Source organism: Heloderma suspectum, chromosome 2 (genome assembly GCF_057233095.1).
Source record: "Heloderma suspectum isolate Gila_16-S chromosome 2, 16-S_ref, whole genome shotgun sequence".
Classification (NCBI taxonomy): Eukaryota; Metazoa; Chordata; class Lepidosauria; order Squamata; family Helodermatidae; genus Heloderma; species Heloderma suspectum.
In genome coordinates this window covers 37,548,805-37,574,178 of record NC_139459.1, presented here as the reverse complement: position 1 = coordinate 37,574,178, position 25,374 = coordinate 37,548,805, and the positions used below count along the sequence as shown (strand labels likewise).

The window sequence follows — 25,374 nt, the reverse complement described above, 5'->3', positions numbered from 1 at the left end:
ATTGTTCACTCACGGAAGTTTGCAGGTCCTTTTCACGACGTCAGCAACCTCCGATGCCTCTCCTGCTGTTTTCAAGCAGGAATCTGCCATTTTATAAAGCCCTGAAAATGCTGTAATAAATCAAAATAGCGCAATAAAACAGCACCATCTGCTGGCGGTATAAATGAAACCAGCAAAAATGGGGGCGGGCTGGGAGCACGTGTATTGTGCTGAGCATTAAACCTGCAAAGACTCCAGAAGAGCAAAGACTTCAGAAGACAAAGCCCCAGTAATACTGCAGGATTTTTGCTAATGTGAGTTAGCCCTGAGTCTCTCAGATCATTGGTCCATCTTGCTGCCTCTATACTGACCAGCAGTGGTTCTCTAAGGCTTAGACAGGAATCTTTCCCCAGCCCTACCTAGAGATTGTGGTGACCATTTACTGAATCACCAAAAGAAAAGAGGACAAAAGAAGATATAGATTTGCATAAAATTTATGCATGCCTATTTATGTGTATAGATGCCCATTCAGAAATAATGACTATAATTTAACTAGGCATACAATGCATCTCACCATATTGTGCCCAGCTGCTGTCCAGGTGCTAACTGTGGGTGGACAGCTTCCCAGACACCTGCTCCATCTTCTCATGGCTCTTAATCATTAAACTGGACTTGGACTGGATAGGTCTTCAACTAAAGGATGCCTTCACATCCTTGAAACGGAGGACTGTCCTCTGTAAACTAGGACACATGGCCACCCTAGGTGCCAGGGCTCAAACCTGTGACTTTGGGCATGAAAAGCACATGTTCCAGCCCCAAGCTACAGCCATTTGCCATGTATTCCCAAAGCCACATTGGCTAAGATAACATGAGTGTGGAGACAGGGGACACTTGCTGGGGAGAATTGCAGGTTGGAAGGGAGATGCCTTTAATCCCTCCCTTGCCCAGTAAATTTTCCCCTGCAAATGCTCCCCAGCCAGGGACCATTTTCTGCCTCCCTGGGCATACACACCAAAACCATGTTACAAATTTGTACTTGGCCCAAAAATATGATGCTTGGGACCTGATCCAGATGACTTAAATGCTAGAGAGGAAAGATGATTCCTATGGGAGAAGGCACCACAGGATCTAGTAAAGAAGATGATCCCCAGCTTCCATCATAGCTGTTTTCAAGCAGGAATCTGCCATAACATCTTTAACATATAAAGATGTTATGGCAGGTAACACTGGAATGGCTGCCTTCACTTTATGTTGAAATTTGATACTTGATTGTGAAGTAACCTTGTCAATTTTTTTCCTCTGGCAGTCAATAGTCATGTGGCCATCTTAAATCTGAGGGGGAAACATTGTTCTTTTATTAACCTTTTTATTCCCCTGCCCATTTACACACAGAGAATCCTTTATTTCAGCCTTCCCAAGCTGGTGTTGTCCAGAAGTGTTGGACTACAACTCCCATCATCCCCACCCAGCATGGGGAAGGATGCTTTACTTTTAGCAACTTTTCTTTTCATAGGTGATTCAGTGGAAGAAATTGACCTGACCCTGGTGTATCACGCAGCAGCTAATGGAGACATTAATACCTTGACTGCTGTCATCCGTGAAGATCCTTCAATATTAGAATGCTGTGATAGTGAGGGTAAAGTAGCTCTTTTATCTTCTTCTTAGTTGCTACAAGTTTTAACTAACTCCTGTTGTTTTGTGCTTTTAGCATCACTTTCAACATCACAGTATGTATCACAACTAAAGTTGGATGTGACTTCCTTCTTTGTAACTGGAAGGAAAGAGGTAGTGATTTGTTCTTTAACATAGACTTTTCCTCTTCTCTGTTCACAAAATAATTTGCTTGCAGCTACTCAACTGCTACATACCTAATGATTCTTCAACAAAATGCTGCCATGCCAGTAACAAGCAGAACTAAAATCCTAAATGATCACAAGCTGCAAAGTAATACAGACTGGATTGTCAAAGATTTAGTACAGGGATAGGGAACCTCTTTCAGGCCAGGGACTGGAGTCAATTTCTGAGAAGCTCTTGCAGGCCATGTTCCTGTGTGTCACGTTCCTTCATCCTCCCCCTTCGCAATCAACACACACCAGGAAACAAAGCTTCAGGCTCACTACTTTATTAGTTAAGGACTAGCTTCCTTACAAATGCAGATTCTAGGAAACTCTCAGACTGCAATGAAACAGCTTATCCACAGATCTATGAATATCAAATAGAGGAGCCGAAGTGGAAGTTAGAGAAGTTGCCAGCCGTCTGGGCAAGAACCTCTAGGCCAGACTTGCTTCACAGGGATGCCCCTCCCTTAGGGTAGCTCCCTCCTACGTTGGCTTCCACAAATGGCCAACCTGGAGGAGGGCCTGAGCCTTGCCCCTAACTTTTCCCACTTCACTCTGCGATGGACCCTAGCATCCCTCAAGTCTCAAGTCTCACTCTCCCCTCACTCTCCTCCTCCTCCGAACCCTGGGTTCTCATGGTGGAGGAATGGGGGAGCTGTTCAGCCTGGGCCATCTCTGAGTCAAGGTCTTGGGAAGAAAGCCTTGCAGTATCTGGGCTCACTAGGGAGGGTGCCTCCCCCTGTTCTGGCTGTCCCCATTCTGAATCCGAGCTGCTAGACATCTCCACACACTCAGATTCATTCCTGACACTGTGGTGGATAGGGCTGAAGACCAAGGGGGTGGAGCCAAAGGCAAATGGTGTGAGGCAAAAAATGCAAAAAAATACCAGCATCATAGCTTAAAGCTCTGCTGCCGGTAACTAAGTCTTAGGAGAGGCATTTAAACCTTTTAGGATGGGGGGGGATCTGCACAAAAGCTGGGAAACCACTAAGCGATTGGTAGGTGTGGCCAAGGGAAGGAGGCATGGCCAAGTGGTAAACTTTGGAGGGCTGGATTAGGATCCAAGGAGGGACGGATTTGGGTCCCGGGCCTTAGTTTCCCCACCCCTGATTCAGCAGGACTGTATTATTTCAGAATGTAGGTAAATAATAGTATGTTGTTGGAATTTTTTATGCTCTGTATCGATGTATCACACAAACACACACACACACACACACACTCAAATTGTATTTGGGCCACTGATTACAGGCTTTCTCCACAAACTGTTAAGAAAACAATTTCCCCCCAAGGGTTCTATATCAGATTGTATAGTTTTGGAGCAAGTACATTATCTTGCCGTCTGCTTGAGAACTGCAGTGCCGGGGCAATTAGTCAGTAGCCCCTTGCCTAAGCTCCTGTTGGTTGTACATCACAAGTCTTGGTTCCCTGGGGGTTGAATTGGGAACAAGATGCCACATATACCAGCAGTGGAAATGCTAAGACTGAACCAAAGGCAGTTGCAAGGAAGGAAGAACAATTTCTCATTGAAAATAGGAGGCTAAAGTAACCAAGTTCTGAGCATGCAACAGCTGCAGCTGCCAGCCTCACCAGGCTGGTTCAGTGAATGTCAGCATGGTGGGTACCAATGCGGGACACCAGCATAAATAGTCTTGTTATTAGTTATGTACAGAATAAGAATTTCAGGCCAGGGTAAGGGTGTCCAACTTTGTAGTGTGTTTGTTGGTGAGCAAGAAGGTGGATTTCACAGCATTCTTATATGCTGTTGGTAGCCACCTAGAGATCTGTGTTGTTTGGCCTAACCGGCAGCTTTATAATTAATTAAGAAGGCCTTTCACATGCCTTAATTAGTACCAAGCAAGTACAGCTTTGGCCTATGCCAAGCTACCTCATCCCTCTAAAGATAAGGGTGATGTGCCTTGATTCTCACAGAAGAGCTGAGTAACTCCCCCTCCCATGTTGAAATGTTGGGGCCCTGTTCTCAGGGAAAGGGTGATTGATTTCCTAGCCTGTGATGCTTTGAGCACCTTCAGGAAGGAAAGACTCCACCCTCTCTTCTGAGAAGGGAGTGTGTTTCGTATGACAGGGTCCTTAGCTGAAGGAGACACCTATAAAATCCAACCCTCAGGCTTTATTCTTTGGTCTCGCTCCAAGGGGGAACACCCATGCTACCAGCCTGGAGAACTTTTGCCAGTCCTAGGAATGACTTCTTATCTATCTTGTGGACCCAGATAGATACTCAGCTGTGACAGCTTAAATGGCTGATGAGAGGTGTGAGCTTTCTTTGCATATTTATTATGCATCTATTTTCTATCAATAAACTGTTATCCTTTCACAAGTGGTCTAGTTTCATCTTGGTAATCCAAAGAATCTAATTTGACTGGGGCCTGACAGAATCAGGACCACAGATCAATACAAACTTGTAATAAAAACAAGAGTTTAAATCCAATGTCACAGTAGTGGACATCCACTAGCACAACAGGATTTTTTCCTACTCCCCCCTGTAGCCATCTGCCCTGCCCAAAAACCTGCTCCAGAGGTTTTCCCAATTCAGAGCAGGTTTTGAGGGGTGGGCTGCAGGGTAAGGGAAACCAGCTACCTGGATTCACTGGAGAAACTGCTTCTGTCACCGGAATGACAGCACTGGATGTATAACAAGTAGTGAAAATTCATAGTGTGTAGGGACCTTCTGACTGAGTGCTCTCTCTCTCTCTCTCTCCCTCCCTAGAGCTTTCCACATACAGTCCCTTTTTGACTCACTTGAGCAGCACTGCAATCCCTCACCTGATATTCTGAAATGTCTGAGGAAATCTTGACCCAGGAGGGCTGAACCATGTAGTTTCTCTGAACATTTAAATTAGCTGCTTTAGCCTTACATTTCTGTGCCCTTCAGAATAGGTCGATGTTCATGAGGCAAGTGTGACACACGCACAGAAAGACAGAGACCCCCCCGAAGTGAGAAGTGTATTACTCTGAAATGACTAACTCATGCCCGCAAAATAGTTGCATTATAAGTTTTGCAAGCATTTTTAAAGGCCCCGCCTAAAAAGAGAAAGTAATTAGGCCAGTCTTTTCTCACAGGTTTGCTTTTGATTTCGACATTCAATTTCTATGCAGTTTTTCATGCGATAGAGCACTGAACCAGCAGTCTGAATAACCAAAGTGATAAGAGGCAGAATGGTGGACAAAAGGCAGCCTGGTCAATATCCAAGTTGGGGGAGGGGGAGCTGGTGTAGCGTAGACATACCCTCTCTGCATAAGCACTGTGTTGGGACTCTGTACACAAACACCATGAGAGGAATTATGGGTTGGAGGAAGACATGACATATGGTCCTATATCAGCCTTCCCCAACATGGAACCCTCCAGATGAGCCTGGAGTTTTTCCCATTCTGCCTGAGATGCCAGGGATCAAACCTGGAACCTTCTGCATGCAAAGCAGGGGCTGTACCACTGAGCTACAGCCCCTCCCCTCAGCCCATACCAACTGTCTCTTACCTCAGTTGGTAGATAGACACATATGGGTACAGAAGGTGGGGGAATGCAAACAGTGGGCTCCACAGGCATAGCTGAAAGAAAGAAGCCTTCTCCCATATGTACCTACCTGAACCTTAAGATCTTCTTCAGAGGCCCTGCTCTGAGTGCTCCCACCAAATGAAGTGAGGTGGGTAACCACCAGAGCAAGGGTGCAGAACCTCAGGCCCTGAGTCCCAATCCAGCTCTCCAGAGTTCCCCAGATAGCCATGCTTCATTCCCCTGGCCCCACCCCCTTTCCCACGACCACCAATTGTTTGGTGGTTTCCCAGCCTTTGTGCAGTTTTTCCACCATTCTAAAGTAGTTCAACATTCCTGCACTAGGAAGAGGGCCTTTTTGGTAGTGGCACCCCATTTATATAACAACCGCTCCAGAAAGGTTCACCTGGCACCATCCTTATGGTATTTTGGATGTGAGGTGAATACCTTTCCATTCACCTAAGCCATCTAAATAATGTGTGTAGTCTAGGCCTCTCCATTTTGAAACATCATGTCTAATTTGGCTCCAAGTCTTTCAGCTTTTCTAGACAAGGCTTTTATTGTGCGTGCACCATTCTTCACTCACCATAGTTTGTGGGTGCTTTAGACGAAGTTGTTATCCTCCAGGGCCTCTCCTATGCTTTCCAAGCATTTTCGCAGAGGGGTTTTGGTCAGGGAAAATCCAGCATTTGGGGGAATGGTGGAATGAAATGCTAGTGTAGTTATGCAATTCCGCTATACCACAGCACCACCTAGAGGAACATATAAAAGGTGGAGCATATATGGAGGTGGAACATCTAAAAAGGCAGAGAAGGGGTGGGAACCCCAAAACATGTGTAGAGGGTCCAGTCTTAATCTGACAAAAAATGTGGAGGCAGAAGCCACATTAAACTGGCGGGTTAAAAGCTTCATCTAGAAAAGCTTTATAAGGTGCCGCAAGGCTCTTTTGTTTCTTCTTGTCCTTCTGTTGCAACAGACTAATGTGTCTACCCTTCTAGTTTTTGAAGTGTCTCAGGAAGGGTCTATCTCAGGTGGGCAACTGGTGTGTAGGGCACACCTGAAAAGCTTTTGCTGAAACATGAGATAAATATATTTTAAATAACCTTGAAAGCGGTTATGTCATTTTACTACCCTCTCCAAAGCTGATCAAGTGGCACAGAATAATTCCCTACATCATTTGGCTATTACAGATGTATAGTATAACTAATCCATATAAAGTCTGAGACTTGACTCTCTGGATGGGCAACAAGATGTCTGTGGGCTTCTTCACATGGAGCGTTTATCCTGCTATTGAGATGGGTTATTCACAGAAGCTTGCAGGTCCTTTAGATGACATCATCAGTCTCCTGAGCATCTCCAGCACTAAATGACCTTTATTCCATTTGAGCTATCAAATTACAGTGCTGGAGTTCTGCTTGGGTTCCCTCCTGAAAAGAGGAAAACCCTCAATAAGAGGAGCTAGACCAAGTGCCATCTAGTGACTGTATAATGAAACACATGGAAGACTCAGATAAGGGGGGAAAGGAGGGGGAAAGGAGGGAAGGAAGCACCGTTGTGATGCTGCACTTAAAATGGAAGCAGAAAGCCCCATTTTAAATGTGAGATTTTAGGCTGGTGTAGAGATGCTCTATGAATGCCAGCTGTCTTTTTCAAAGTGACTTTTAAAATGTTAATTTAACTTAATTTTAACTTTTGAAAAAAATTACAAATCAAGCATTACATATATAGCAGTAGTATGTTCTTTATCCTAACAAAATGTCTTCTACTTGTGTATTGAACAAATTACCTCTTTCTTCCTTTCTTTCTAAGGCTGTACTCCCTTGATGCATGCCATCTCAGGACGCCAGCTTGATACGGTGAAATTGCTGCTAAAAATGGGAGCCAATATCAACACTCAAGATGCCTGTGGGCGCACCAGTTTATCTCTGGCAAACTATTTGGTATAGTCAGTCAGAACATTTTATTTTGTTTGACTAAGAGCCATTGCAACCAACGTAACTTAATACATCATGCAATGATAGACCATAAATATAAATCCAGTTAACGAATCACCTGCACACCTATCTGGTATAAAGCTTTCCTTCTCTTACATGTCAATTCTGCAGTTGGGGTGGACTTTCGGGCAGATTTCCAGGGCCCCACAGCCCAACGGGGCCCCAAATTACCACCCATACTGCAGCAGGTGATGGGGGGTAGCAGCAAACGGGACAAGCAGCATCAACACCTGGGGTTCCCATCACAGCTGACCCTGCTTGCCACAACATCCTTTCTTCATTTTTTTTTAAAACATGTTATAGTTACGGAGTGGCCGGCTGGGTATTTACATGACTTCAGATGCTCATTTTATAACTTTTACTTTAAATGTGTATTATCCTTTTCTACAACAAAACAGTGCTTAGTCCAGCTGCACATACTCCAATTATTTATTTCTTCTTCTTTTTTTTAATCAAGGTTGGCAGACAGTTTTTGTTTGCTTTGGTTTGGTTTTTGTTCTAACCTATCAGGAATGTAGAAGCAGTGGAAAAACATGGAATTGAAGTGGGTGGGGAGAGAAGAGAAATGTTCGTTGTGTGTTTCACAACTGAAGTAATGCAAATAGCTGTCTACAGAGGTGGGCAGGAGCATAAGACCATTGAGTCTAGGGTCTGAAATTGCCTACCTGCACCACTGTTATATTGCAGTCTTTTGGAAGAATTGGGATGAAGAAAAGAAAAAAGAGGCATTATTTCATTACTAGAACAAATGATTAGGGCAAAACTTGTATTGTCGAAAGGGGCTGCTGAAAGAAGCTAAAGCTTTCTCAGATTTTTATAACACACACTTAACCTCCTGAAGTAAACATTTCCTTTGCCTAGTATTATGTAGAACACATCATAATTAGTATTATGTCTCATTCCTTCCTCTCTGGAACCCGACCCCTCCATATTTAGAGAGAAATGGTCCCAAGATATTTCAATACATTTCTCAGGATGTGCACAAATGTTACATTATTTGAGCAGTAGGGCTGCTCTGGAAACACACTCATGTCAGTTCAAATAAATCGTTTCCTCTCTCTACAGTTGAGTACAGGAAAAAAAAATGGTTCTGCAAATTTCCAGCAGAAGCTCACTGTGCACAGTGCTGATTAGCTAGCGCCTATGACCTCATGAACCCAACCTCCTCCAACACACACACACACACATGTGGAATCTGCAGGGGACCGGCTTTTCAGAGTCGTGCATATTCCATAGACTTGTGGACCATTTTTTAAACTTTCTGTATGCAAATGTGGTCATATAAAACTATGGCGATAGCATAAAAATACAGTAATGTATACACCATTTTTTAAAAAATAAAAAACCTTGTTTTACACTTCTCTGATCTCTCTTCAGCCTCTCTGTTGTGATCTTTGTTCTGTGTGCTCTGCTCAATGATTTTACAGTGACCTAAGAAAAGTACACAAAATGTTATGCACCAGCAGAAGTTCCATAAGTTCTGATGGATTTTTTTGTGTACTATTCTGGAGGGGGGGGGAATGCACATACTTCAAAGAGCAGACAATGGAGTGGATGACATCTGACAATCTGTAAAACGCAAACAGAGCAGATTATACAAGATCCTTACATCTCCAGGAAGAGCAGATGTTTGCATGCCAAAGGTCCTATGTTCAAATCCCTAGTATCTCCATGTAAAAGGATAAGGTAACCATGTAAATACACCTGTCTAAGAACCTGGAGAGCTACATCTGTTCTAGAGGGAGGCAACCTGGTGTTCTCCAGATGTTTTGGACCACAACTCCCATAATCCCTGCCCACTGATCATGATTGCTGGGGCTGATGGGAGCTGTAGTTGAAAACATCTGGAGGGCACTACCCCTTGCCTACCCCTTAACAACAGGCTTGAGTTTCATCATGGAAGAAAGATGGGATATAAATATACTAAATAAAATAAACAGGGCTGGATAGACAGACTTAGTACAAGGCATTTTCCTGTTAGAAGCTTTAAAAAGTATGTATATCTGTAGTTTACATTTTAAAAGCAGACTTACTCGACAGGACAAAAATCCACTGCAGTGCAGCTACTGTATTAATGTTACAGTGTAAAGTTAATCCTATGCCCACATACAAAGGAGTAGACTCCACTGAAATCAATGGGATTTACCTCTGAGTTGACATGCATAGGATTGGGTTGTAAATCAACAAGGCTTATTGTTTGAGTCTCTTATTTTAAGTTTGCATTCACATCACAACGTCTCTGACCCAATTCTTAACATTTTCTTTCGCACACTCTGCATGTTTTTTGTGTTGTAACTCTTTATATGCACTTCCTCCTTTTGCAAATCTGGGCTTTTTGTGAGTATGTATCTGTCTTTTAAAAAAAAAATACACATGCCTCCAATGATGCTAATTTTGCTGGTGTGTACAAAATCTCAAAATCTCTTAAGATATCTCTGTAGAATTGCAAAATGACCAGGTGTGTATCAACCTGGGGGTGCGGGGAGTGGGGGTAAGAGAATAGCAGGACTGAAAGGAGGTGTTTCATGGTGAAGATTGTTGAATAAGTGAGTATATGCACAATTCATATTTAAAATGGAGAAACTGAATTTTACAGCAGCTTGACCAATGTGCTAAAATGCAGGCCCTGTTGAACTCAGGGCTGACCCAAGACATTTTTCAGCCAATGGTGCACACTTCTCAAGTCAAGGTGTATAGTACCCAAGGCCAGCCAAGTTATTTTGGCACCTGAGGAAGAAAATCCCACAAGTGCCTCTTTCTCTCCCTGGAAGTCAAATTCAATACTAATAAACCAAATAACTAACAATATGATGCTCTTGGGTACTATACATCTTGACTTGGGGGTGGGTAGAGAGAGAGACATCGCATTTTCTGTTCTGCCTCAGGCAGGAAAATATCTTGAGCTGACCCTCCCCCTCCCATCCCCAGGAGGCACAGAGATATATGTACTGATTAGTTAAAATAACAATATTTTGGCTCTTCAAAATGAATTAGATTTCATTGAGGAACATTAGAGTGCATTGCATTTGTCTTCTTTGGGCCAAACCCACCACAGTATTAAACATGTGCTTGCCAGTTCAGCTATAAAGCCGCTGAGGGTAATTAACTTTTAATACTACAGATAGTACATGGGCAAGGCCAGCCCAAGACAGTTTGCTGCCTGAGATGAAGAACAAGATGGCGCCTCCTCCCATTCAATGCACAAAAGCTGACTGGACCATCAGTTGAATCTTTCTTCAGCACTGATGGTGGACAGTTACTTTCAGTGCAACACCAAGCAGCAGGCTAGCTTAGGGGACTCAGGGCAGGCCATGTGGCACACACTTCTCTCCTCCAACACCTTGCTACTGCCTCCCAGCATCTGCCTCCTGAAGCAACTGCCTCACTTTTCCTAATGGTAGGGCTGACCAAGTACAGGGGGGATGGAAGCTAAACCCATCCTGTCCCTGTCTTACCTTCCAGCACTCCACTGTGGAGTGGAATTTTTAAATTACTTAAGAATGAAGAAATTTCCCCCCAGCCTGGTTGTGATACTGGAAGTGAGCTGGCTGAGGGGAAGTCTTAAAGCAGCCAGGCATGTGGGAAGACCTAAGGTGGGAAAGAGGGGCAGATTTCTCTCTATCCTTTGCACACTTCTTTTTGAGTTGAAAGGTAAACCCCACCCTGGCTTTGTAGCCAAACCAACAAGCACATATTGAATAAAAATGCATGCTTCCAGTTTGGCCCTTTAACTATCAGCATATGTAAGTATTTTGTTCACACTGCATCCCTAGGGAAAGGAATGCATTCCTAAAAGATGAGAGATTAATGAAGGGTGAACAGAGTGTACTTTGGCAAATTACCTGGGAATATCCTATAGTGAATCTGGCCCAGAATTTTAAAACTAAAGATATGCATGATTGCCTATAACAATGGTTTTATGGTCTTGACCAGAGCATAGGGTGGCCATATGTCCTCTTTTATAGAGGACAGTCCTTTATTTGAAAGGCCGTCCTGTTCAATTCCAATTTCGAGATAAAGGACCATAAGAGCTGTTGCCTATCAACAGTTAGGACCTGAGCAACAGGCAGAATGGGCAGGCACACAAGTCACCTGGTCACAATCTTCTGCACTATGGTGGGATGTATTGCTGGTGATTCATAAGTGGCCATCCTAACCAGAGATTATAGATTTAACATATAATTGCAACAAAATAAATAGAGAGCTCCAGGGATGGAATTCAGGGCAGGCTCAGCCCACCTAATCATTTTCAAGGGTGAACGCAGCCTGCTGGACTTGATGGTCCTTTGCTGGATGAAATGGACCTTTGGTCAGATCCAGAGAGCTCTTATGTTATGGACCTTTGAAATTAAAATTGCGCCCCTGGTGCACTTTTTGTTGCACAATTTGCACAGAAGTAAGCCTACAATGTACTGCTTCTAGGACAAGGGTGGGGAACTTGTGGTCCTTCAGAAGGTTTGGCCTCCAACTCCCAACATCCCTGACCATTGACTATGCTGGCTAGGCCTGATGGGAGTTGTACCCCAAACATTTGAAGGGCCACAAGTTGCCCAGCCCTGTTCTAAGACATTGTCACATGCACAGTACTAACCAATGTCCCCAAATTTCAGCCACTTGCCATTTACTGCTTTCTTTCTGTACACAGAAAGCACCAAGGACAAAATACCCCACTGAATTTTGCATGTGAGATGCTTTTGTGTCCCAGCCACTGTACCGTTAGGTTTGGGGTGAAATTTTCCAAAGCAAATGGATACAGTGACGTTGATTTGCTGTGCAATTCTATGCATGTCTACTCTGAAGTAAGTCCCATTACGTTCAATAGAATTTACTCTCAGGTAAGTGTGCAGCCATAAGTGGCCATACAGAGTTTTCTATCACCCTCTGCAGTCAAGGATATGATTCCAAAACCCTGGCAATTCTCCTTTTGATCTATTTTCAGGGATGGCTTGAGGGCTGCGTCAGTCTGCTGAGAAATGGTGCCAAACAGAACATCCCAGATAAAAATGGGAGATTACCACTACACGCTGCCACTGCTGATCCCAATGTCAGGTATGCTCTTTGAAATTTCTCACAGATAAAGAATTGTTTAACAGCTGTGTAATTTGTAGGTTTTTCATTACTGTCCATAACAGTTACATTATCCCTCGAAGGTAGTGTGAATAACTTAGAATTTCATTACACCTCTTTGCATGATTAGTCATGCCTTTCTTCTAGCCTATGCAGCCCATGCTGTCATTTAAGTGTGCACAGAATTGCGTGTTTAGATTTTCACAACTGTGGAGTTGTTTGCTTTACTAGGAGACTGGAGCCATGGCTTCTAGCATCAGTTCACATTCATCAGTGAATAGCTTCCTTAAGCACCATTTTGGTAGAAACGCAGGATACCAATCAAATAAATAAATCAGTGCCACACACATTGCAGAGAAGTGAGTGAACCTGCTAGTAAGCTTGTGGCCAAGAGATGCTCATGTAGAGCTCCCATTTGTACCAATGGACACCCCAATGTTGGAACTTCACCTACAGCTTCTGTAATATGTCCCAAGTCCAAGTGAAGTAGTGGACCATGATGCCCATGTGTACAGCTCCCACATAGAAGCACTGATTCATGCAAATACATGTTCACATTACAAATGTTTCTCCTTTGTTTACTCTGCCAGACAAACAATGATCAGTCATTAGTATAAATAGTGGGAAAGAGGATCAAAAGAGATTTAAGCCTCAGATGTAAAAAAAAAAAAAATACCCTCCAAACCCACCATTTCTTCAGCATTGCTCTAGGTTTAGGATCCCAATCCAACCCACCAGGGTTCCCTAAATGGTCACTCATCCTTCCCCTTTCCCACAACTGCCTATCATTTGGTTGTCTCCTTCCATAAACAAACTTCCTTCCATTCATAGACTACATTGGATTCCACCCTATGGTTTGCACTTTCTCTCCATAGCAGAGGACATTCCATCACTGACCTTAAAATGGCCATTTTGGAACAAAGGAACTTCAAAGGATGATTGCAACTTGAAATCACTGAACTGAAATTCATTAAGGGCACAATCTTATCTAGATAGTCACCAGCTTCCGAAATCAGAGGCTGCTGAGTATCCTATGCAGGGCTGCTGAAGCATGGAGGGGATCCACTCCTCCATGCTCCAGCTGCACTGCATTTTTGCCTAGATGGGTGATTTTGCCCATCTAGGCGCAGCTTCAGTGAGGGGAAGGGAAGGGGCCTGCATAAAGCAGTTTCCGTGATCTCCTCCCCTCCCCATCCTTGGGACCACCCCCTTTTCCCCATCTCCATGCTCCGTTTCCGAGCGCAGAGACATAGCCAGCATGGAGAGAACCACACCACCGGGGAGGGGAAGGGACAGGGAGTGTGGTTTCTGAGAACCGAACACTCTTATGGCCCTCTAGAAAGTGTCTAGTGACCATAGGATTGCTCCCTCTGGGGCTCAATTCTATCACCTGTGGCTTATTTCTTATTACACTTCCACTCACAGAAGGAGAGTTACAGTCACAGAAGGACCTCTTTCATGAGCACAACTCTCCTTACATAAACAAACTTCCTTCCATTCATAGAATACATCAGATCCCACCTGATGGTTTGCACTTTCCCTCCATAGCAGAGCACACTCTGACACTGATCTTAACATGACCTTTCTGGAATAAAGGAACTTCCAAGAAAGACTGCAGCTTGAAACCACTGAACTGCAATTCCTTAAGAGGTTCAATTCTATCACCCGTGGTTTGTTTCTTATTCCACTACATATGTTAATAAGCTTACTAATTCCAGGGTGTCTGTGTTATCATCAGCAACTGTGTTGTGAGTGGTCACTGTCAATGCCATAATGATCACTGTCTGTACTTTCTACATTTCATTTCCCTCTGACTTCACAGTTTACAATCCTCACCCACCCACCCAGCAACTTGTAACTCAGGAACAACATTTCATGCACCTGAAGTAAACTGCAGTTGTTTCCCAGCTTTTGCATGCTTTTTCCCATTCTAAAAGGTTGAAATGCCTCTCCTAAGGCTTAGTTGCTGGCGGGAAGCACTCTAAGCTAAAATATGCTAGTATTTTGGATATAAGTTTGTTTGTTTGTTTTTTGGCCCCGTTTTGCCTTCAGCCCAGCCCACTGCTGGAACACAGGTCCCAAGAGCTTCTCTGAAATGGAATTTAGTCTTTGGGCTGAAGAAAGTTCTCCACCCCTGGTTTAGCATGACCAGATGTCCTATTTTACAGAGGACTGTCCTCTATTTCAAGGGTTGTCTAGTCCAAGTCCTGTTTTAAAATAAAGAACCATAAGGCAGGAGAGCAGGGGCTTTGAAGATGCTCATCAGCTGTTAGCACCTGGACAGCAGACTGAGCAGGAACACAGGTCACCTGTTACAGCCTTCCCCACTATGGTGATATGTACTGCATTTCTATTTACATGGCAGTAATTATTTCCAAAGTAGCAGCTATACATATAAATTAACATATTCAAATTTATGCAGATATGCATCTCCTTTTCTGGGTGTTGGATTTCCCCTTCCCCTGCCCCCATATATAAGTTGCCACCCTATCTAGGGTGAGTAAGAAACAACCACAGTTCCCAATAGCCAAATCCAACTCTGTTCTGTATGGAAAGGGATTGATTTAAAGAGTATTTTACCTGTGTAGTAAGGAGTTGCCATGTGACTATCTTTGTTCCGTATGGACAGCTGCTGCACAAAACATTTAAAAAGTACCATTAAGAAATTACTTGATGTAACGCAGATATTCATTTTATCAAGACTATCCAGAGTTATTGTTGCTCTTTCTGGCTATGATTCTATACACAATTTCATGCAGGGAACTCCTGTTGATTTCAGTGGGGTTTTTGCATGCATAACTGCGTGCAAAATCAAAGCCAATATCATTATTATTTAATTGCAATAATTATTTATTGATTTTCTTGAAGCAGGCAAGTAGTCAAAGTATTAGCTGTTTCATGGTTGCAAATCACAATTTGATTTAGATACACGTCTGCAAAACAACCACCTCATTCTGAGGAAATGTTTTGTGTGTTTGATGCTCTGGGTATTATTGTTATTATTAATTACATTTCTATACCGCCCGATAGCCAAAGCTCTCTGGGTGGTTTACAGAAATTAAAACAGTAAAACACAATATGCAAAGTTTAAAAGCCATTTACATAAAAGCACACAGACAATATACACAAACAACATATAACTAAAAACAAGTGGATTAGAAGTGGATCTTCTACCTCTGCTGAGAAGATGGTACATTGTGCTGCCATAAGTGTTTTATTCACCCGTTATGCTTCATATAGCATGTGCATCCATTCCCTCTAACCACCTTGTTGTCAGTTGCTTTGTTAATTTCCTGCCATCCTCATTCTGTACACATCATTTGAACTGTACACTCCGGAGGTTTCAAGGCAACCAAGAGGGCATTATCATTAAATAAAACATCTATAGAAAAGGGGACTATGCTTATATTTGGAAAAGGAAGAGTAATTTATTTTAACAGCAACACAGGGATCCCTGCAAAATAAAATTTAAACAGTCCCCATGGAAACAGGCAGACCTTTGGTCAGAACAGAAGCATGCCAGCTGCTCAGTTCCTTTTCATCTGTCTTATTAGCGCAAGTCAACAAAATTAGATCTTCTGAATATGATTACTGCAGAAGGCACTATTGAAATGCCACAGATCTTCAGCTTCTGCATTCATTTTTCTCTTTATGTTTGCTCAACATGGCAGTTACAAGAATCAGAAACCATGGTGCTAGACAAGAAACTGATCTGCAACCACAAGAGAATTGTAAGAAGAGCTGTATAAAATATTTTAAAACTCCTCTTCATCAAATAGCTATACAAAGCTGCATGCAAAATATAATACATTACAATCCTAAAAATACAATAAAATAATTTTAAAAGACAGTGAAATACAGGCAGACTAACCAACTAAATTATTCAGGCAAACAAGAAAGTTTTCACCTGGCACAGAAAGGATAACAGAGTCACACTTCTATTGAGCAGGTGTTACACAATCAGGGTACCACAATAAATATGGCTCTTTCGTTTGTTGGCACATAACGGGTAACTCAGGATAGACAACCTGGTGCCCTCCAGATGCTTTGGACTTCATGCCCAATCAGCCCCAGCCGGCATGGCCAATGGTCAGAGATTATGGTAGTTATAGTCCAAACCATCTGGAGGGCATCAGGTTACCTACCTCTGATGTAGCAGGTACTGTGAGAAGAGCCTTCCCAGCAGATCATAAAACATGGGCAGATTGATACAGGGAGAGATGCTCTTTTGGGTATCTTGGTCCCAAGCTGTTTAGGGCTTTAAAAGTCAAACCCAGCACCTTGAATTGGGCCTGAAAGCAAAGTGGCAACCAGCACAGCTCCCTCAGAATCGGTGGAATATGATCCCATCTGACTGCACCCATTAATAATCTGGCAGCCGCGTTTTGCAGTATGAACCTTCTTGGACATCTTCAAGAGCAACCTAATGTACAACACATTACAGAAACCTAACCGGGAGGTTACCAGAGCATGGATCAATCACCCTTATATGATGTTCAGCTAAACCACTTTGAATGGTTTAGGTGATTAGCAATGAGTCGATTCATATAGCTTTGGACTCACATGCTTCTTCTTCTCTTTCTCCTTCTTCCCCTTACACAGCCCACTTAATTTGTTACTTCCTGTTTTGCAGCAAAGTATAATTTGCTATTATATTTGAACCAGCAAACTATGTGTGGGTTCCCCTCGTGGAAGGAGAGTTACCCTCACAGAAGGACCTCTTTCATGAGCACAACTCTCTTTCTATAAACAAACTTCCTTCCATTCATAGAATACATCAGATCCCACCTGATGGTTTGCACTTTCCCTCCATAGCAGAGCACACTCCGACACTGAACTTAACATGACCTTTCTGAAACAACGGAACTTCTAAGGAAGACTGCAACTTGAAACCACTGAACTGCAATTCCTTAAGGGGTTCAATTCTGTCACCTGTGGCTTATTTCTTATTTCACTACATGCGTTAATAAGCTTACCAATTCCAGTGTGTCTGTGTTATCACCAGCAACTGTGTTGTGAGTGGCCACTGTCAATACCATAATGATCGCTGTCTGTACTTTCTCATTTCATTTCCCTCTGACCTCACATTTCATTTGACCTCTGACCTTACAATCATACACCTGAAGAAATGGACTGCAGTCCACAAAAAGCAAATGCCATAATACATTTGTTAGACTTTAAGGTGCCTCCCCTGTCGATATTGCAACATAATGAGTTTTAAGGAATTCAGGAAATGCTTGTAATGGAGATAAGGTCCTTAAGTCACTGAATTGAGAAGCAGAGCTAAGATTTACGTGAATTGAATATCCTGATTGTTAACATCCTGATTAAAGAAATAGATGACAAGAATTAAGATGTTTCTGTGGGTTCTACAGCAACACGAGTTAAAAAGATAGGACATGACCTACTCAAAGTTAGGTATATTTAAGGTGCAATCCTATGCATCTTTAGACAGAAAAAAAAATCCTACAACTCCCAGCATTCCTCAGCCAGCCATGATTGACTTCCATAGATTTTATGATACTAAAGTTAAACACTTGGTCAACTGTCCCGCTAAAATCAATGGGACATAGAAGGGCTTAACTTGGCTGGATTGGGCCCATGGTTTACTTGGATTTTTGTTTCGATAGTAACACTTTGAATATCACTTTCTTCTCCACAGGCTTTTATCTGTGCTGCTGCAGCAGTCTGATCTGAGTGAAATTAACCACCAGGACAATGAGGTAAACAAACAAACTCCTCTAAAATGTACCTACTGTGTAAACTAGAAAGATTCCTATAGAGAGATAAGAAAGTGATCTCTGAGACAGTGGGTGCTTCCAGACAGAGGGCTCCTAGCGCTACCAGTGAGAAGGCATTGTGCAGCTTTTCTGTCTTTTCTTCCTTAATGGGTTTTCTGTTAAAAAAAAGATGAAGTGGTAGGGAAACATAGGAGCATTACGAAAAGAAGACAATGACATCTGGATGAGATGGATGGTGCAATAAAAGCCTCATCTGGAAGCACCCAGTTCTAAAACTAAGGGCCAGTTCACATTTAGCATACAATTGGGCATTCTTGTTTTCTGCCCAACCTGCAAAGTGCATGCAAAAAGCAAGCAATATCAATTGTTTGCAATGAGTGCAAAGCAGGATTTTGCACACTACCCCTTACCTTCCTAACATGTGTTGAGGCATAGTGGAAAAAACTCAGTTGTTGCTTGCACAAAACAGCTCAAATAAACCTGGTGCAATACATGCTGTAATTAAATGCATAGAATTATTATTATTACATATTTATCACTCTTTTTTCCTCTTGCAGGGAGGCCAGGGTGGCTTACATGGCCTTTTCCTGTCTATTTTTTTCCTCGCAACAACCCTGTGAGGTAGATTAGGCTGGGAGTCAATGACTGGCCCAAACTCACCTAGTGAGCTTCACAACCAAGTAGGCACTAAAACCCAGTTCTCAAGAATCCCCGTTCAACACTCTAACCACTATACAGTGGCTCCCTGTCTTACAGCTCTCTGATTCAAGTCCACTACTGTTCTGTCCACCCCCCATGGCAGAGAGTAAGATAATTACAGTGGGACAGCAGGCAGCACTAATCTATCACCTGACATCACCTGCTAGTTTTCATCGTCTCATTCTTTCAATTCCTCCAAAACAGAGTTTGGTGGGTGAATGAGTGGAAGTGGAGCTGGGCAAGAGAGTGAGGGTGCTGGAAGAGAGGAGGAAGTGGGGAGTGGTCCTGTGAACAAAACATTTAACATTCCTTCACCCCAATCTATAGATGCATATAAAAGGCTGGGCATGGGTGTCTCTTTGAATTTGCCTACAGAACAGATGGTTGGCAGTTAAGGTGGAGAACAGGAAGTACAGTCAGTTTTTTGGGGGGGGGAGGAGGAGGAGGTAAGTTCAAAAAGTGTCAGAAATACTACCCCACACAGAATATTTTTCGCACTACCACGGGGATGGAGAACACCCTGCAGGCCAGCTTCTTCCGCACACCCTGTCCCTTCTTCCTCAAGCCCTGTGTCAGAAACCTCACTCATCTCTGATCAGATAAAAGCTAGGATTTCCCTGCTGAGCACGGAAGAAAGACAACCTTTCTTCACCACAGTGCAGAAAAACCCCAGTGATCAGAGATAAGATGGGATTTAAAGGCTTTTAAACTGTAAATACTCTGCTGTTTAAATACCTTTACAATTTTAAGGTATTTAAAGAGCAAGATGTCTAAACTGGTCTTGTAAGAAGAAGGTGTGGAAAGCAGAGGCTTGTGTTTTAAAACATTTGGCTGACTCCTGGGTAGGGATGTATAGAATTGAGTTGTCCTTTGCATGTCTTAAAGCTGTTGCACTGGGGCTTACTTCTGAGTAAACATGCATAGAATTGAGCCGTGCTTTGTATGCTTCATGGGAAAATGTCAGAATTGGTACAAATTACATTTCCCCCCTCCTACTTTGCTTTTGCCCAGCTACTCTGTCCTTGGCCCTACCCCTGTGCCTTTAGTCCCTCCCACTGTTGGAAGGCAGTTCCTGAGACCCTTCCCAAATTGGAATGCAGGCCCCTAGGCCAAAAAAGCTTCCCCACACCTGCACTAAATAGGAAATGCTGCTTCGTAGAAAGCTAAAAGAAATACCTCTGATTCAAATCATTGCAAATTCTCCACGAAGCTACTGCCATACCAAAACAGGGATTTTTGGTTTTGTTTTGCTTGCTTGTTATATGCAGGTCTTCTGTTTCATCGCTTTAACCATGCCTACTTTCAATGAAGGCCTACATTGCCAACAGCTCTGATGCCCTGGGTTGTGCTTTTCAGGGAATGACATCACTTCATTGGGCTGCATTCCACAATCGACCCCAGCATGCCCAGACACTGCTGCATAAAGGAGCTGATCCAACGTTGGTGGACAAAGATTTTAAAACAGCTCTTCACTGGGCAGTTCAGGTATGGAACAGCTGTCAACAGTGTAATAGCAAATGTTTCTCTTCACTTGAGTTTTTTGTTTATACAGTGTGAAATCTTGAAAAGAGGAAGGAGAAGTCATCTCCTTAATGGGAACATGGGAAATGTATGATCCCAGCTGCAGCAGGATCTCAAATCCGCTCGGAGCGCTACAGTGTAGATGTCATAATGGTTAATCCAGCTCTTTTTCTCCAATACACCAAGCTAGCATTTATCAAGGGAATACAGGAGGGAAAGTGAGGAGCAGGATTTGGCCATAAGACAAAGACACAAGCTAAAGAAAATTATTACTGCTCTTTTTTAAACTCACAGAATTGTGTCACTGTTTGTTTTGAATATTTCAGCATCAGTTGTGTTCATACAACCACAGTTAACTACAAAATTCAAGGAACTGATTTAGCTCTGTAGGAAATGCTTCCCCACGAGGCTGTCTCAAAACAAGAAATGTAAAAGCTCTGGCTTGTAGTTGAAAGAGGAGAGGAACTTGGATGTACCACTGACTGAAAGCACATTGGCTGGGATCCAAAGAGCTACACTGTGCATGCCCAAGGGCTTAGGCCAGGCAGTGCCAGCACATGGTATGGCTGAGCAAATGCCAAGGCCCCACATGGGCCACCACAGCCAAGGACAGCATCCCCTCTTTTAATTTTTTTTTTTTTTAATTAGGGCCCAATACTGAGAAGAGAAGCACCAGCCCAGGGGGCTACAGCCGCTGCCATCTCTAGTACCACCCACAATGCCTCTGGGGCCTGCTGCCAATGTAATTTCCCTGTGTCGTGCCATTTCAGGGTCCAGAGTCATTCTCAGGAAAGGAAGGTGGCAGCAGCTGCAGCCATCTAACCCAGTGCTTCTCTTCTCAGCACCAGGCTGTGAGATTACTGGGCAGCTGGAGCTGCTGCTCTTTAAGGGCCGTCTGTCCCCAAACTTCTGCACCCACCCCCTGTGTCTGCCACTGCTGTGTTCCACTGTCCCTGACCACTGCCACCCCTGCTGCCTGCTACGCTTGTTTGGCAGGGACACTAGTGTGGTGCTTTGTGGGGGCAGAGGACCTTGCCCAAGGCCCCCTCAAACCTGATGATGGCCCTGGTTTGGGCATGCTTGGGGTGCAGGAGTGTTGTTAGGCACTTAGAGGATTGTATTTATTTATTCCAATAGCCGAATGTCTCTATTATAAAGGATCAGGGGCCCAGGCCCATAGGACACAAATCTGCATAGAATTTGCAGATCCATAATGACGGGGCCACCGCAGAAAAGGCTCTGTCTCTTGTACCCACTCCATTACTCAAAGAGTTGAATTATTCAAATGTTAAAAAAATACAATAATCTGCATTAAGTTATATTTCTAACTGCAATAAAAAAAGAGGTCTTAACTGAAAACCATTTCAAATGCAAGCTAACATTGTATTAATTTAAATAAACCCATAATGATCTGAGGGTCCCTGGGAGGTTGGAGGAAATGGGATATAAAATTTAAAAAAAATACTGAATTTTCAAAAGAAGTTACATTCATTAAACTACCAGCCCATTCCAGCAGAGGGGCATATCTGCACCGAAGCAGGCTTGTGTGTGTGTGTGTGTGTATGTATCCCTCCTAGATGAGGAACTGCACATGCAAACACAAGAGCTTCCCCTTCCCCAACCTGGAGCCCTCCAGATGCGTGGGACTGCATCTCCCATCAGATCCCATCTTCCAGCCTGCGTGGCCATTGGAAAACTGCCATATAAGCTGCCTGGGCTGTACATGTGTGCCCCCTTAAATTGTATGCACTCAGTCTGCTTAAGCCCTATGCATTCAGCCTTCTGATATGAAGGCTACAAGTGGGGAGAGATCTAAAAGTGGGAAAGCCCTGCCCCAAACATCCCTGGACCTTCAGTCTCCACCTAAGTATGTCAGAGAATTCCGCCACGGATCTCAGTGAGGCCGAATGCCAGTTCATTCGGCCCCCCGAAATCCATGGCGGAACGAAGCTCCCCGCCCCACCACCCTGTGAAAGGGGCACGAAACGGAGCACTTACCTGGTGCCGTTCACGCTGCTTTGCGAATGGGGGCCGCATCTGCGGCCGCCATTCGCTTCACCATTTAGGCCTTGATAGGCTACGTAAATATTTACATAGCCTATCACGGCAAAAAAAAGGGAACGCAAATGGCGGCCACCATAGCTGCCGCCATTTGCGCCCTTGTCTTTCGCCATGATAGGCTATGTAAATATTTACGTAGCCTATCACGGCCAAAAACATGAACGCAAATGGCGGCCGCCGTAGCTGCCGCCATTTGCATCCGCAGGCTCCACACGCCTGCGAAAGCACCCGGCTGGCGGCTCCACGGAGTTGCCACGGAGTGGAGCCACTCAGGTTAGGATTTCAGGGGGAGGTGTGGAGCGCCTCCCCCCCACTGCGAATCACCCCTGCGAAAAGGTAAGTGACTTTCATACATCCCTATCTCCACCTCCCTCCATTCTGTGTTGAGAGGAAAAGTTCAAAGGGTCCTCTGCTAGGGTTTGCATGAACACTAGTTGCAGTGTCTGAACAATGAGGAAGTAAGGGCTTCTACTAGCATTCAAGTGAATGCAAGAAGAAGCCTCCTTCAGACCTTCCCTTTCAACATGGGGTGGGGACTGAGTGGGCAAGGGTGGGGATGTCGTGGGGGCTTGCGTTCATTTATGTCCCTTCCCCACTTTTAGCTCTCGCATGATAGGGCAAATCTCCTGTTCAGGCGTGGCGGTAGCCTGGATTTTGTCTCCCTGCTCCTCTGCTCTCCCTCCCCACCAAGTAACTTATTAGTGGCTACATGTCCACAGCTGCAGTTGGTGCACGCATGCACGCACGTGCACACACACACACACACACACACACATTTGGGCCAGGACCAAGGACACCAGAGGCTGGCGTCGACGTAGGTTTCATATCAGTGCTAAGTTAAGACCTGGCTATTTACCCAGTCATTTGGGGTTTATTGATTGCCGCTTAATTCAGATTTGCTTATTTTTATGCTGATAGTGCTTGTGATGTTATTGTAGATTGTTTTATGGCTTATGCTGAATTGTTTTAATGATTATGCTTTATTTTGAATTGTTTTCTTGATTGCACTCTCCCCTGAAACCTATCAATATAGAGCTGGTTACAAATATTTTAAGAAATAATTAATACATATTGTGTTCAATTGTGCTGTTTACTCCCAGGAATGTGTGCTTAGAATTGCATCTTCAGCAATGCAGGAACTACCTGTATCAGTATAATTTAAATTGTACTTGGTTACATTTCCCTAAAGGCCAAACTACACTTTACATCAATTATGTTGCATGCCGCTGACCCCTCGTTTTGTTTTTCACTTTAGAGTAATTGTGCATGGCCCCAATCTGGATTGGGAGCACCACACACCGGACAGGGAGGTTTAAACCTTTTCCCTTCAGCTGTTTGGTTCCTAAAATTACACACACACACACACACACACACACACGAGGTGAGGAACGCTGTGCAGCCATTTTAGCTTTGGTATTTCACTGTAGTGTATGGGGACATTCTATTTTCTCAAATTTGAAGGAAGAAGAAAATGTCAAAGATGGTCTTTCCTGCTAGTGAATTGTTTCTTAAAGTGTACATTATCTGCCAGAAAAGATAATGGCCTCTTACTTCAATATCTTCAAAAAGAACCCTAACTGAGGCTTTACGTGGTGGTGTACATTGATTTAAATTTAATGAATTAGTTAACTGTTTGATTAAAAGCAAGTAACTTAATTAACAGGCTTTCAATGGCTGGCTAGCCCTAATGGAGGTACTTTTATGTCAAGCAGCACAAGTACCTTTTGTGGGGAAGGAAATAACACTAAATGCATAAAGTTTGTTTTTGTTGATGCTGATAAAGGCTTCTGTACATGTATTGTTATTTTTCAGAGTGGAAACCGGATCCTCTGTGCTATCATCCTGAGCCATCATCAGGGGCCGTCAATAATAAACTATGATGATGAGAATGGGAAGACTTGCATTCACATTGCCGCTGCTGCAGGATACAGCGACATTATCAGTGAGCTGGCTAAAGTCCCAGAATGCAACCTGCAGGCCCTTGATGTGGATGACAGGTGACCATGGAAACCAGCTGAAAAGAGCTGCAGAGCTCTGGCTGGGGCCCTCATTGTTTTGACTTGCAGTTAAAGGATATTTGGCTGCTTTCTAATGAAACACAGCCCCTAATGAAATGATACTCGCTCCATGGCTCCCTCTTGCACAGCAACAACTCACCAAGTGGGTCCCCTAACCTTTATTGTTATAGTCTGCACCTATGTAAGGAGAAATCAAGTGTTATTCAAAGGGGTTTCTTAGATTTTTGTTTACCTAAATGTTAATCTGAGTTTAATTCATAGCATAATTTACTAGGGGTGAATCCTGTGATTTATGAAGTGGCAATGATGAAGTGTATCAACTGGGATTAAAGGGAAAGGTTTACAGGATAGATTATTCATTTTCTATATTATCTTTATCCCCAGGAGCTCTCGTTTTAGAAATTAAGCCCTGTTGTAAATTGAAGGTAAAACCTACAATAGGCAAACATCCATTTAAAAAAACAAAAAACCTTCCAGGACACATGAAGATCTTTTTGTATTTGGGGAAGAAACCATACCGTTCATGGTGCAAATTCATGTACTCCCTGTTTCGTAAAATAAAAAATAATTAAAGCTCGAACAGGCCCTGTGAATTATCTGGGAACTCTAAATCTAAGTAGGCCCCAACATGGTAATTCCCCTGGATGGGAGCGCATTTACGCATCCTGTGTAAAACTATGATTCAGGAATAATAATAAATGAATACATTTAAAGCCTCAAACTCACCTCAAACTGGGCAATATTTGTGCTGTGATGCAAAACTTCAAAGTCCTATTGGCAGATTGCACCAGAGCATGAGATCTGCCAACATAATAAAGGGTGTGCTACTGGAATTCAAGCTTCTGGTAATGCTTAATGTTCAAATTCAACTCTTTTGAAGTGGAATCAGAGGAACAACTGGTAGGGATCTCACAGGTGAGTGACAATAAGACTGATTAGATTTCACGG

At 43.4% G+C, this 25,374-nt stretch overlaps 1 protein-coding gene across 1 annotated transcript in view; it reads left to right on the top strand.

The window, feature by feature from the left end:
• ANKRD55 (ankyrin repeat domain 55) overlaps positions 1–25,374 on the top strand; it is a 150,741-nt gene that overhangs the window by 108,664 nt on the left and 16,703 nt on the right. The window contains exons 7-12 of the mRNA XM_084829643.1: positions 1,493–1,615; positions 7,135–7,265; positions 12,259–12,368; positions 18,049–18,109; positions 20,183–20,311; positions 24,221–24,405. Of these exons, the coding sequence (XP_084685769.1) occupies positions 1,493–1,615; positions 7,135–7,265; positions 12,259–12,368; positions 18,049–18,109; positions 20,183–20,311; positions 24,221–24,405 (739 nt within the window). The remainder of the gene's footprint in view (positions 1–1,492; positions 1,616–7,134; positions 7,266–12,258; positions 12,369–18,048; positions 18,110–20,182; positions 20,312–24,220; positions 24,406–25,374) is intronic.